Source organism: Cuculus canorus, chromosome 1 (genome assembly GCF_017976375.1).
Source record: "Cuculus canorus isolate bCucCan1 chromosome 1, bCucCan1.pri, whole genome shotgun sequence".
In the NCBI taxonomy this organism is placed as follows: Eukaryota; Metazoa; Chordata; class Aves; order Cuculiformes; family Cuculidae; genus Cuculus; species Cuculus canorus.
The window spans coordinates 208,951,256-208,963,963 of record NC_071401.1 but is presented as its reverse complement, the minus strand read 5'-3'; the positions used below and the strand labels follow the sequence as shown (position 1 = coordinate 208,963,963).

The following is a 12,708-nucleotide window of genomic DNA, read 5'->3' as shown; positions in this document are numbered from 1 at the left end:
AAATCTCAGAACAAAGAGGTAGCAGCAACCAGTTTATTTCCAAAGAGCTGGTGGCTCTGCTCTTCCTCCTCCTGCTTGCTTGCTCTTTAGCCTTAGGTTTTGGGAGGAAAGTGGCTCCCCATGCTGTATCCGTACAGCACCTCGCGCTGGCAGGACAAGGCTTGGGCAGCTGACACAACTCATCAGTACCGTAATGAACTCCATCCAAACGCGTCCCTGGGATGTGGCAGGAAGTACAACCAACGCTTCATTACCCACTCGTTGCCTTCCCTTCTCAAGACTCTTTTGTTATGCTTGGTGACAGCTCTGGAGCGACTGCTGCTTGGGTTCCACCTTCCAGCCCTCCCTCGACTGTAAGCCTTGGGCTCTTCGACTCCTGCTTTATTTTCCATCTCCCCACCGTAGCCAGTTGCTTGGTTCTAGGGATTCTCTAGCATTCCTCACTTATCTGGGGGTCTCTTTTGCCAAGGCTGGCGACCTCAGCGGTTATTCAAACTAAGCAGTGAGTTCATTGAAACTAGTCCAAGAGGCAGCACTGGAACATGCGAACATATTGAGTTGGTGCTCATCTGCTGCCTCCCGTTGCACTCTGCATTTGCCCAATGCCTTTACCGTGCTCTCTCCATTTGGAGCTCAAACTCACTGGTTCCATTTATGAAATGGAAGGAGGTGTTGTTGAAAGAACCTCAAAGCAAGTGCAGAGTGTGAAACTATAAAGAAGGGGCACCTTGGAGATGGGACTGTTTGGACTCATCACTGGGGAACAGGCACGTGCAGGCGGGTGGCAGAACAGTGATTTCTTGCCTTGTTACTCTGCGCCTGAAACAGAAATGTGGCAAATGAGACGTCGAGTTGGCCTCCCATCAAAATCCTTACCTGTTAGTGAAAATATTCTCTTTTTAAACACCTCACTTTATAATGTCAGCATTTAGTTTGCAGCGAAAACGAGCAGTCGAAGGAAGAGTAAATTCACTTGAGGTGTGTGACTTGATGCCTCTTGCTATGGAGTCAGCCAGCCTGAAGAGGGAGCAGAAATTAAGTGGAAACCCTGTCCTCGGAGCTGGGAATGCACCTGATGCTGAGAGGGAAGAGCAGGGCTGTGTTGCGTTCTGCTTTGCCAGGAGCCTGGAGTGAGGAGGATCGGTGGTGTGCGTTTATCGAGGGAAGGATCTGACCCTGGATGGTCAACACCAGCAGCTAATCAGATTCATGGAAGCACGTTGGCGTCCTTTAGCTGCACCGCTGACTCCTTTTGGTCTGCTTCCAAAGTGCTGTCACGGGCTGGATTCCTCTGGATGCTTCCCCTGAGCACCTCAACTCCTCCCACCCTTTCTGAGTTGCTTCACCTCACTCGCCCAGCATCGATATTGTTGCAATTCAGTCTGGGCTTCCTGTCTTTTGCAGCAGAGCTGGAAATCAGATGGGATTTGGAGTGCATTAAGGGGAGAGACTGAAGCATTCTCCTCTGTGCAAACCCTCACCTGTGGCCCCTCGCCGTATTTCCACTCTTCGATTGTCCGGTGGCATTAGGGGAAGGCTTTGTCGGCACGGCCGTGCTTGGTAGCGCCATGCTGTTCGTTTCCTTACGTAACCAGCTAATTTATCTTCCCTAGGGACGGGGGCGATGCCGGTATCCATTCCTGCTGTCTCTGTCTGGGGAGGGAGAGCAGATGGATTCGCAGTGCTGGCTCTCCTGGGGGGGATTTGTCTGCCTGCTTCTTACCCTGGAGCCCAGGGCATGAGTGTGAGCGTCCTCCTGCCACTGTGCCGTTATAGGGTGCGGTGGGGACAACCGCTCCACGTGTCCCTCTGTCTGGAGGAGGTGAAACAGGGAGCGATTTGGTGCCCTTAGTTGCAGGAGGGAGAGGGGCAAAATGACTGAAGCTCTGCCAGGGAAGGTTCAGGCTGGATATGAGAAAAAAATTCTTCATGGAAAGAGTCATCGGGCACTGGAACAGGCTGCCCAGGGAGGTGGTCGAGTCACCTTCCCTGGAGGTGTTTAAGGAACGGGTTGATGAAGTGCTTAGGGACATGGTTTAAGGGAGTATTAGGAATGGTTGGACTCGATGATCCAGTGGGTCCTTTCCAACCTGGTGATTCTATGATTCTATGACTGCCACAGCCCTAGTCGTGTTAACCGCAAATTCCCTCTGCTCAGTGTTGGTGGCAAAGCCTTAATTTACTTTGGGAATATCAGTTCTCCATAAAGGCTCCTCTCCAGGAATGCTCTTGCCCCTCTGTAGGTCCTTGCTGAGGGATCCCAACCCCTTATCCACACCACTTTTCCCTGGAAGGGACATCAAGTTTATCCCAGTCTTATTAATATGGAAAATGAGGCAGTGGTTTAGCAGAATGGCTTGATTGGTAAGGTACGGGGTTTTGTTCCCGGTTTTAGGCGTTAGATGCCATTATCTCTTTTTGTTTCTTTTTGGAATTTCCCATCCCTTCTCTGACATCTAAATAATAATTAGTGACACCAGAGAACCAGGAAGTCTAAAGAGAGGCACCTTCTGTATGATTGCGGCTGCCTCAGCAGCTCAGGCTACGCTTGGTCTCGCAGGGAGCTGAGAGTGCGGCAGAACTGCCAAAGGGCTGCGGATAATCTTGTGATTGGTTATGTTCCTGGCCGAGGGAAATGAGATCCTCTGCGCCCGGGCAGCGTGAAACTCGCTAAGTGCATTACGGCTTCCTTGATGCTCCAGAGCATCTGCTCTGAGTCGGGATGTTGGAAGCGATGACCCCATGGTTTGAGCCTCAGATGTTTTGTGCTTAAGTGGTTGGCATGAAAGCAAAGCAGTGCTGAAAGTGGGGAAGGGATCAGAGCAGCACTGGCTCCTGGAGCTGGCTGGAAACTAGAAATCGTGGAATCATAAAATCAGTTGCTTGGAAAAGACCTTTGAGATCATCAAGTCCAACCATCCCTGTCCTCTACTGAACCATCCCTGAGCACCTCATCTGCCCAGCTTTTAAACCCCTCCAGGATGGGGACTCCACCACTGCCCTGGGCAGCCTCTGCCAGGGCCTGAGAACCCTTTGCATAAAGAGATTCTACCTGATGTCCAGTCTGAACCAGCCCTGGCACAACTCGAGGCTGTTTCCTCTCGTGCCATCCCGTGTTATGTGGGAGAAGAGCCCAGCACCACCCCCTCCACAGCCTCCTTCCAGGCAGGTGCAGAGACAGTGATGAGGTCTCCTCTCAGCCTTCTCTTCTCCAGGCTAAACAGCCCCAGGGCCCTCAGCTGCCTCTCAGAACCCTTGTTCTTCAGCCCCTTCCCCAGCTCCATTCCCTTCTGTGGACACTCCAGCCCCTCAAGGTCCTTCTTGGAGTGAGAGGCCCAGAGCTGAGCCCAGGATTCGAGGGGTGACCTCCCCAGCACCGAGACCAAGGGCACAATCCCTGCCCTGCTCCTGCTGGCCACGCTGTTTCTGGTACAGGCCAGGATGCCATTGGCCTTCTTGGCCACCTGGGCCACTGCTGGCTCATATTCAACCACTGCTGACCAACACCCCCAGGTCCTTCTCCTCCAGGCAGCTTTACAGCCGCTCCTCCCCAAGCTGAGGTCTACCTGAGGTTCTTGTGACCAAGGTGCAGGACCCGGCCTTGGCCTTGTTCAACCTCATCCCATTGGTCTCAGCCCATGGATCCAGCCTGGCCAGATCCCTCTGCAGAGCCTTCCTGCCTCTGTCCATGGATCCAGCTTGGCCAGATCCCTCTGCAGAACCTCCCTGCCCTCAAGCAGATCAGCCCTACCACCCAGCTTCATGTCGTCCGTGAACTCCCTGAGAGAATACTCAATCCCCTCATCCAGGTCGTGGATAAAGATGTTGAACAGGACTGGACCCAGCACCTAGCCCTGGGGTCACCACTTGTGCCCGGACTCCAGCTGGATTCAGCTCCAATCCCACCACTCTTCGGGCCCGGCCACCAAGCCAGTTTTTCATCCAGCTGAGTTCACCTGTCCAGGCCAGTGGCAGCGCCTTTCTCAAGCAAAGAAGTGTGAGGAACAGTGACAAAGGCTTTACTGAGTGCAGGTACACAACATCCACACCTTTCCCTCATCCACTGAGCAGGTTACTTTGTTATAGAAGGCAATCAGGTTGGTTTGGCAGGACCTGCCATTCATGAACCCATGTTGACTGCGCATGATCACCCGCTTGTCTCGTGTGTGGTGTAAAAGCTCCAGTAAGAGTGAGCTCGGATCTCCGGGGCTGCTGTGAGTGTGTGCTCTGGGCAGCTCTGTGTGTTGCGCCGGTGCTGGAGCCGTCCCAGCCCGCCAGGCTGCAAGAGAGAAACTCGATCTGCAGCAGCAGGACAGAGAGAGGACCATGGCAGCCTGGCAGCCAGGGCCTCGCTCACATGGAGCATCCTCACACTGCAGCCTTTTGTTTGACATTGATCTGATCAGGGGCTTGAAAGCTGCTGCAGCTACGAGCTTCCTGCCTGCAACTTTAAATATTGATGAAGCTTTCGCCTGAGCAGGGCCAGAGCAGGGCTGGAGCAGCGCAGCGCTGCCTGCAAAGGACGTAACAGGCTCCCTGCCTAAGGAAGGTCAGTTTAATGCCCTCCCCATAAAACCTCGGGGGTGTCACAGTTTTGCGCAGTGTGAGGCGTTCTGAAGAGCTGGTTTGAAGGTGAGAGGGGTAGTGTTCTTGGAGCTCTAGCTGGGGTTCAGCAACAGAGCGTGGAAGAAGGTGCGATGGAAAGAGCTGATGCTGGGAAGAGATTCGGCTCCAGAAGATGTGAAATCAGGCCATGATCAGGGAATTGATGTCACAGACCCGAGGTGTGGCCAGAGACTCAATGGATCCTTGCTTGTGCACCTTGGTCCTCATGTGCCACAACTGCTGCTCTTTGCCCTGGCCCCAAAGCACATTTTATGGATTTAAGAGAACATACCCCCACTGATGGTTGGGAATGGTAACCAAGTGCAAGGTCCTACGCCTGGGTTAGGGCAATCCTCGATTTCAGTACACAATGGGAGATGATGCGATTGAGAGCAGCCCTGTAGAGAAGGACTTGGAGGTGCTGGTTGATGAGAAGCTTGACATGAGCAGGCAATGTGCACTCACAGCCCAGAAAGCCAACTGTATCCTGGGCTGCATCAAAAGAAGCATGGCCAGCAGGGAGGGAGGTGATTCTGTCCCTCTATTCCTCTCTTGTGAGACCTCATCTGGAGTATTGTGTCCAGTTCTGGAACCCTCAATGTAAGAAGGATATGGAACTGTTGGAACGGGTCCATGGGAGGGCTACAAAGATGATCCGAGGGCTGGAGCACCTCCCATACGAGGACAGACTGAGAGAGTTGGGGTTGTTCAGCCTGGAGAAGAGAAGGCTCTGAGGAGATCTTATAGCGACCTTCCAGTACCTGAAGGGGGACTACAGGAAAGCTGGAGAAGGGCTATTCATAAAGGCTTGTGGTGATAGGACGAGAGGGAATGGGTATAAACTGGAGAGGGGCAGATTTAGGCTTCATACAAGGAAGAATTTCTTCACTATGAGGGTGGTGAGGCACTGGAACAGGTTGCCCGGGGAAACCATGGCTGCCCCATCCCTGGAGGAGTTCAAGGCCAGGTTGGATGGGGCCTTGGGCAGCCTGATCTAGTGGGTTGTCCCTGCCCATGACAGGGAGTGGAACTGGATGGGCTTTAAGGTCCCTTCCAACGCAAACTATTCTATGGTTCTATGATTCATCTCCTCCCTATGCTGCTGGGGATGCTCCTGGGAGCTCTGGTTCCAGCGCAGCAGCTGTGTGGGTGAGAGCAGCCTGCGGCGTTTCTTGCCCTTCTCCATTCAAACCATCCAAACCAGTCAAACCCTTTCTCCCCACCACCAAAGGGAGCTGGGTGAGCCAGGATTATCATGTGGTGATGGCAGCACAGGGAGAGCATTAGGACTCTGCCAGGGGGGATTACCAAGTGCTCTGCTTTCACAAACAGAGGAAATAAGGCATCAGGGTGTGTCTTGTGAGGCAGTGCAGGGCGAGGAAGCCCACAGCAGGCATTTAGGGTGATGGGTACCTTGCTGCACAGAAGAGCTGGGGTGATTTCTGTATCAGGAGCGGTTTAAATGCTAAAAAGCCTTCAGCCCTGGGTGAGGCTGACGAGCTTCCCACAGAGAATCAAGGAGGTGTCAGGTGGAAACCTGCCACCACCCTCGGCTGTGCAGATGGGAGATGGGAGCCCTCCCCTCGGCAGCAGAGACCTCCGGGCGGGAGCGCGGCTGCCAGTCCCGTTGGGCGCTGTGCAGGCTGTTTACAGTGGAAAACGCATCCAGGAGGGGAAGGCAGAGTCAAATCCCTGTATCCCCAACGTAAGAACGACCTGGAATGGTTGGAACGGGTCCAGAGGAGGCCATGGAGATGATGCAAGGGCTGGAGAACCTCTGCTGTGAGGACAGGCTGGGAGAGTTGGGGTTGTTGAGCCTGGAGAAGAGAAAGCTGTGGGGAGACCTTATAGCAACTTTCCAGTACCTGAAGCAGCTACAAGAAAGCTGGGGAGAGGCTTTTTGCAAAGGCTTGTAGTGTTAAAAGAGGGGAAATGGCTTTAAATTGCAAGGGGGAAGATTTAGACTGGACATTAGGAGGAAATTCTACATGCTGAGAGTGGAGAGGCCCTGGCCCAGGTGGCCCAGAGAAGCTGTGGCTGCCCCATCCCTGGAGGTGTTCAAGGCCACAGTGGATGGGGCTTGGAATCCCTGATCCAGTGGGAGGTGTCCCTGCCCATGGCAGGGGGGTGGAATTAGATGGTCTTTAAGGTCCCTTCCAACTCAAACCATTCTGTGATTCTGTGATCTCGGGGCTGTGCTCATCTCCCAGAGCGCTTGGAAGCAGAGGGAGGTTCGCCAGGTAGACCCAGCGCAGGAGACTGCCTGTTTCTGCTTTTGGATGCCCTCAGAACAGGGTAGTGTGGCACCTGATCTGCTGGAAACCTGGAAACGGGGAAATGGGGAGAAGGGGGGCAGGGCCTGTGAGGCTGCTTTGCTGCAAATGTGTTTTTCCTGTTGGATCTCCTTTTTTAGGGAAGAAGGACCCAAATGAGTCGCTAGCAACTTGGCAAAGTGCAGATCAGCTTGCTTGCATCCAAGCGGACAGGAAGGAAAGAGTCGAGCTATTTGCAGGGTCTTCCCATTGCGAGCAGATTTTTTTAATGAAGTATTGCCCTGAAACAGGTATGATTTAATCCCAATCAGAAGGAGAAGGGAGGAAAGTCGCTTTTGCAGATGTGTTTCATACCGCAGGGGAGGAGACAGGCTGGTGGCAGCCAGCAAGGAGAGCTGGAATGGATGAGTGAGAGTTGCTGGGTGTGTGTGCTGAATAGGTCCAGGACAAGGAGAGGGGTTTCCTAGAGGAGCAACGGGGCCATGATGCACTCTGAATAAAACATACTGGCATAAGTCCCAGTTAAAACGAACTTATTCTGTGTCAGGTACACGCAGTTCCCTGCGTGCGCTCTGTAGAGAACGGGGTACTTGACCACAGCTCAGCTGTCTGTGCCCCTGCCCCTCTCTGTCCCGGCAGCCCCAGTGTGGGAATGAGCCCTTCTGGGGTCGTGGGACAGCAGCCATAGGTTTGATGCCAGTGGTCAGCATGGTGCTGCTACGTCTTTCTCAGCACCATGAGGGCCAAAGTGTTTCCAAGAGCCTTGACCGCAGCTCTGACTGCACCGAACTGTACCAGCATGGGTGGTTTCTGCTTACTCTGATCAGATCTGCTTTCCCTGCTGCTTTATACCTATCACGGTGGATCTCATGCCTTTTGCTGCTCTTCTGCACCACCCTTGGGTGCTGATCCTGGGCAGCACCGGCGGGGTATCGGCGTCGGGTGTCCTTGCGATGTTGGGCTGCCACAGGCGCTGTGCGGCTTTACTTTGACATCCTGGGGCTGATGACGAGACGGCCGCCGCTGACGATTAGGATTTGTCTGCTCACCAACCAGGACTAAAAATAGCGACTCAGTCCCTTTCATATCACACTGGTGGCCAGATTTTCCCTTTGGTCCAACCAACCAGGCGCTACCTTCGCCCGTGCGCAGTTGTGTCGCATGGAGCTGGCTTCGTGCAGCCCAGCCCAGTTTGCCAGGATGGTTTGAGCAGCGCAGGACGCTGTGGGCGCCGCGGCTCTTGAGACATGCTGGCTTTAGCGCTTCCCTTGCCTTGTCAAATGCCCTTAGCAGGGTCGTTTCAGGCTTTTGAGGCAGGGGGGCTGGCAGGCTCTGTCATCTGACTTCCCTGGGGGAAGAAGTTTTGATATGATGAATGCTCCTGGTGAGCTGCCTGCCTCCTTTTTGTAAAGGCTGCGGTGTTGAGGAGCACGGGGAGGCCTCCCAGGTGGGTTTGTGCCCCCGCTCTCTGTCCAAGCCTCATGTGAAGTCCACAGGCCGCTCTTTTCATTCCAAATGTGCCTTTGAGATTGGAAAGGAGAAGGCGGTGTCCTGGGGCAACACCAGGAGCTGTGCAGTTCCTGCCTTGCTCTCTTGCCATTCCCTAAAGACACTCACCATTCCTCCCCAGCATGTTTGTGATGGCGCTAGGACACTCCAAGAGGGGAGCCAGCTTCCTTACAGGTGGGGATCACTGCCAAGTGCTTTGCTCTTTGATCAGTCCCAGCCTTTCTTTGAGTCCTGGTGGCTTCATAGAATCCTGGAATGGTTTGGGCTGGAAGGGGCCTCAAAGCCCTTCCAGTTCCACCCCCTGCAATGGGCAGGGACACCTCCCACTGCATCAGGGGCTCCAAGCCCCATCCAACCTGGCCTTCAACACCTCCAGCAATGGGGCAGCCACCACTTCTCTGGGCAACCTGGGTCTCCCAACCTCAGAGTGAAGAATTTATTCCCAATGTCTCATCGAAATCTTCCCCCTTCCAATTTAAAGCCCTTCCCCCTTCCAATTTAAATCCATTCCCCCTTGTCCTGTCACTCCAGGGCCTTGGAAAAAGTCCCTCCCCAGCTTTCCTGGAGCCCCTTTCCATACTAGAAGCTGCTCTAAGGTCTCCCCGCAGCCTTCCCTTCTCCAGGCTCAACAACCCAAATTCTCCCAGCCTGTCCTCAGAGCTCCAGCCCTCCTTCCATGGCCCTCAGCCGTGTGATTCAGTGTGTTCCCAGCTGGTACCTGAGCTGAGCCCTGTCTGGCCTTATCTCCTGGCTTCCCACTGACCTTAAGGCATCTCCAGCACCTCCCTTGCCCTCCCCAACTCCCCTCCCCATGCGAGCTCTGACATCCATCCCGGTTATCAGGCTGTGGAGACTTACAGGCTCTCCAGCTGTCGCAGCTGATGCTGCCCCGGTTTAAGCGCAGGCCATTTACCTTCCACGTGTCCTGAATTAGAGGGAATGGACAGGAGGGTTGGGTCTGTTTAAAAATTAAAGCTGATTACAAGGCATTAACATTACATTTAAAGAAAGAGGCAGCACAGCCGCACTCCTCTCCCAGCGTAGCTGCAATATGTTCGCTTTTGTTCCAGGCTGGAAGAAGAAGCAGGACCGGCATCAGCTTCGGGCTGGGCAGGATTTCTTTCTTATCCTAAAAATCATAGAATCCTGGAAGGTTTGGGTTGGAAGGGACCTCAAAGACATCCAGTTCCATCCCGCTGGATCAGGGGCTCCAAGACCCATCCCACCTAGCCTTGAACACCTCCAGGGATGGGGCAGCCACAGCTTCTCTGAGCAGCCTGGGCCAGGGCCTCAGGTCTTTTCATTTGGCTTTACCATTGTCAATGTTCACCTTAAATTCCAGATGTTTATTTCCATTTATGGTGACAAAGTCTTCAAAAACTTGGCTTTGAGAGCCACATTACTGAGGTCCTGAGCTCTGCCGGTTCCCTCCGCTCACGTCCCGGTACCTGGGGGTGACAGAGTGCATAGCACTCAGCTCACTGGGTGCTTGAGATCACCTCAGGCTCCTGGAGAAGCTGCGTTCTGCCTGATGGCTGTGCAGGGTGACAGGGGTGGGCAGCTCTGCACAACTCCGCCCTGGCTCAGCCAAGACAGACACTGAACAGGAAGGAGTCTGTGCATCTTTATCATAGAATCATGGAATGATTGGGCTTGCAAGGGACCTCAAAGCCTATCCAGTTCCACCCACTGCCATGGGTTGGGACGCCTCCCACTGGATCAGGATGTTGAGCACCTCATCCACCCATATTTTAAACCCCTCCAGAGATGGGGACTCCACCACTTTGGCAGCCTCGGCCAGCACCTGAGAACCCTTCCTGTGAAGGAATTTTTCCTGATGTCCAATCTGAACCTGCCATGGTGTGACTTGAGGCCGTTTCCTCTCATCCCATCCCCTGTCCCTTGGGAGAAGAGACCAGCACCCACCTCGCTCCAACCTCCTTCCAAGCAGTTGCAGACAGCAATGAGGTCTCTTCTCTTCTCCAGGCTAAACAGCCCCAGGGCCCTCAGCCACCTCTCAGAACCCTTGTTCTCCAGCCCCTTCCCCAGTTCTGTTCCATCCTCTGGACATGAAGTTCAGTGTGATGGATTCTGCCTCTAATTGCAACTTATTCAAATCAACGCTGAATGTGTGGCAGCTCCTTTTGGCTTTTTGAGCCCTGTGCGATGTTTGGTATTGTAACCCATCTCTGAAAGGCCTTCCAACTTAACATCAGACTGGAGACAACCAAGGACAACATCCTGCAGGCTCAATCACCACTCATTCTCCTGCTCCTCCAGGCTGGGAGGTCGCAGCTCTCCCTCTTTGAACTCTGGCCTGGTGATCTGCTGCCCAGAGAGGAGCAAAACTTGCTCCTTGAGTTGCAGGGAATTGTTTCTTCTGCAGCTGATCCTAACTGACTTCTCACTGCCTGGGAGTAGGGATGGGCATTGGTGTGTGCTGTGGAGCAGCCGTAGCATCTTCAAGTGCAGATTTTAGCTTGCAAGGTGACTGGGCTCCTGCTTGGAGAAACAGCATCCCTTCATCTCCATCCATGTGATGAGTGAGTGCTGCAGCCTCAGGCAAAGCCAGGGATGTCACGGGATGATCTTTAAAGTCCCTTCCAACCCAAACCATTCCATGACACTATGTCCTCGCTGATTTTCTACCCATGCCGTGTCACTGCTACCCCTTGCGTCAAGCAAGGGCTTGGGGAGTTGAAAGAGCAGCCCGTGATTACACTGAACTGGGGCAGATGGAGAGGGGCTTTCTAATCCCCCTGCACCTCGCAGAACTGGGCTGCAATCTGCTGTTTCATGACAGCCGGGCACAGTTCTTGCCGGCCCTAGCAGGTACCTCATGGCTACGAGCTGGGCTGGATCCAGCCACCCTCTCCTGCTCTGCACCAGGAGCTGCAGATGATGGGATGATGTAGATGCTGGGCTTGGGATGGATGGAGGCTCCTCTGACCCCAGGGCAGTTTGTGCGCTTGCTCCAGGCTCTTAATGGCTGTCAGCAGGCGCAGGGAGCAACCTGATCCAAGCTGGCTGAAATCCCAGCAAGCTGTTGTTACTGCGTGAGGCATCTTGTGGCATGAGATGGATTTTGTGAGCCCTCCCCCCCACCAGGCACCCCATTCAGAGGAGAAATCCCTACTAGCTGAGTTGTGAGCTGGGCCTTCCCTCAGCAAGGTTTTTTGGTGCGATGTGGCTCGGTTTGCCTCTCTCAGTGTGATGAGGCTTGGTTTGCCTCTCTCAGTGTGATGAGGCTCGATTTGCTGGCTCAGTGTGATGCGGCTGGGATTGCCTGGCTCGGTGCGATGAGGCTTAATTTGCCCAGCTCGATGTGATGATGCTTGGTTTGCCCAGCTCAGTGCAATGAGGCTCTGTTTGCCTCTCTTGGTGCAATGAGGCTGGGATTGCCTGGTTCAGTGTGATGAGGCTCGGTTTGCTGGCTCAGTGCAATGAGGCTTGGTTTGCCCAGCTCAGTGCAATTAGGTTCAGTTTGCCTCTCTTGGTGCAGTGAGGCTCGATTTGTATTGGTGTTTACAAAGCTTCTAGTCCCGTGTTTCAGACCAGAGCTCCCTCCCTGCAGAGCCGCCTGTGCTTTCCGCTCTCAGCGCAGCCTCCACGCTCCTCTTCAGACTCTACGTTCCCACTTCCAGCCCCATGCGATGCAGGGTGGACATCTCCGAATGGCTCAAGGTGCTGTTGATTTTCCTTACAAGTGCTTGGCCCCTCTTTGAGAGCAGCCACTTTCCTAGCAGGGCCTGACCTTGAGCTCTGCTGTCGCTCTTTCGTTCTGGGGCTGCATTTGTCCCCTGCGTTGGGTTTCTGTAGCAGGTTCTGAAGCTCCATCTGTGTCATGCCTCTGGGACAGAGGAAGGAGCCCTGTCTTGTGGCTGCCGAGCTTGTGAGTGATCTCACTTGCAGAAATGCTTTCATTGCCCACCAGCCTTGGAGGTGCCAGGTCTCAATTCATTCACTAGAGTGGCCGTGCTGGACCTTCAGCCTCCTGTGTTTCTCAAGTGGAACCTCTTCCCCTTCGCTGCCCCTGATGTTCAGCAGATAGGCTTTGGGTTTGGAGAGAGCAGCATTTCTTGCTATAGGATTGATTCATTTATGCTTTAAGACATCAGCAGGTGTCCCAAGAGCCTGGGGTGGTGCAGCTCCATCTTGGAATCCCTTGGCTAGTGACACTTGGGCAGCCTTGTCCAAAAGGCTGGTGGGATGCCCTCGCCTGTGGGTGCAGAAGGAAGAAAAGGTAAATTTGTTACCATAAGGACCATTCCAGCCTTCCAATGACCCTTCTGGGCAGAAGTGTTGATCTGCTTGAGAGTCG

At 53.9% G+C, this 12,708-nt stretch overlaps 1 protein-coding gene across 3 annotated transcripts in view; it reads left to right on the top strand.

Moving 5' to 3' along the window:
• NRF1 (nuclear respiratory factor 1) overlaps window positions 1-12,708 on the top strand; it is a 56,143-nt gene that overhangs the window by 31,008 nt on the left and 12,427 nt on the right. For 2 of the 3 annotated variants that reach the window (XM_054058461.1, XM_054058469.1), the window contains exon 11: window positions 7,019-7,168. The exons of the other annotated variant lie outside the window; for it this stretch is intronic. In XM_054058461.1, the coding sequence (XP_053914436.1) occupies window positions 7,019-7,168 (150 nt within the window). The remainder of the gene's footprint in view (window positions 1-7,018; window positions 7,169-12,708) is intronic. 3 annotated transcript variants of the gene reach the window in all.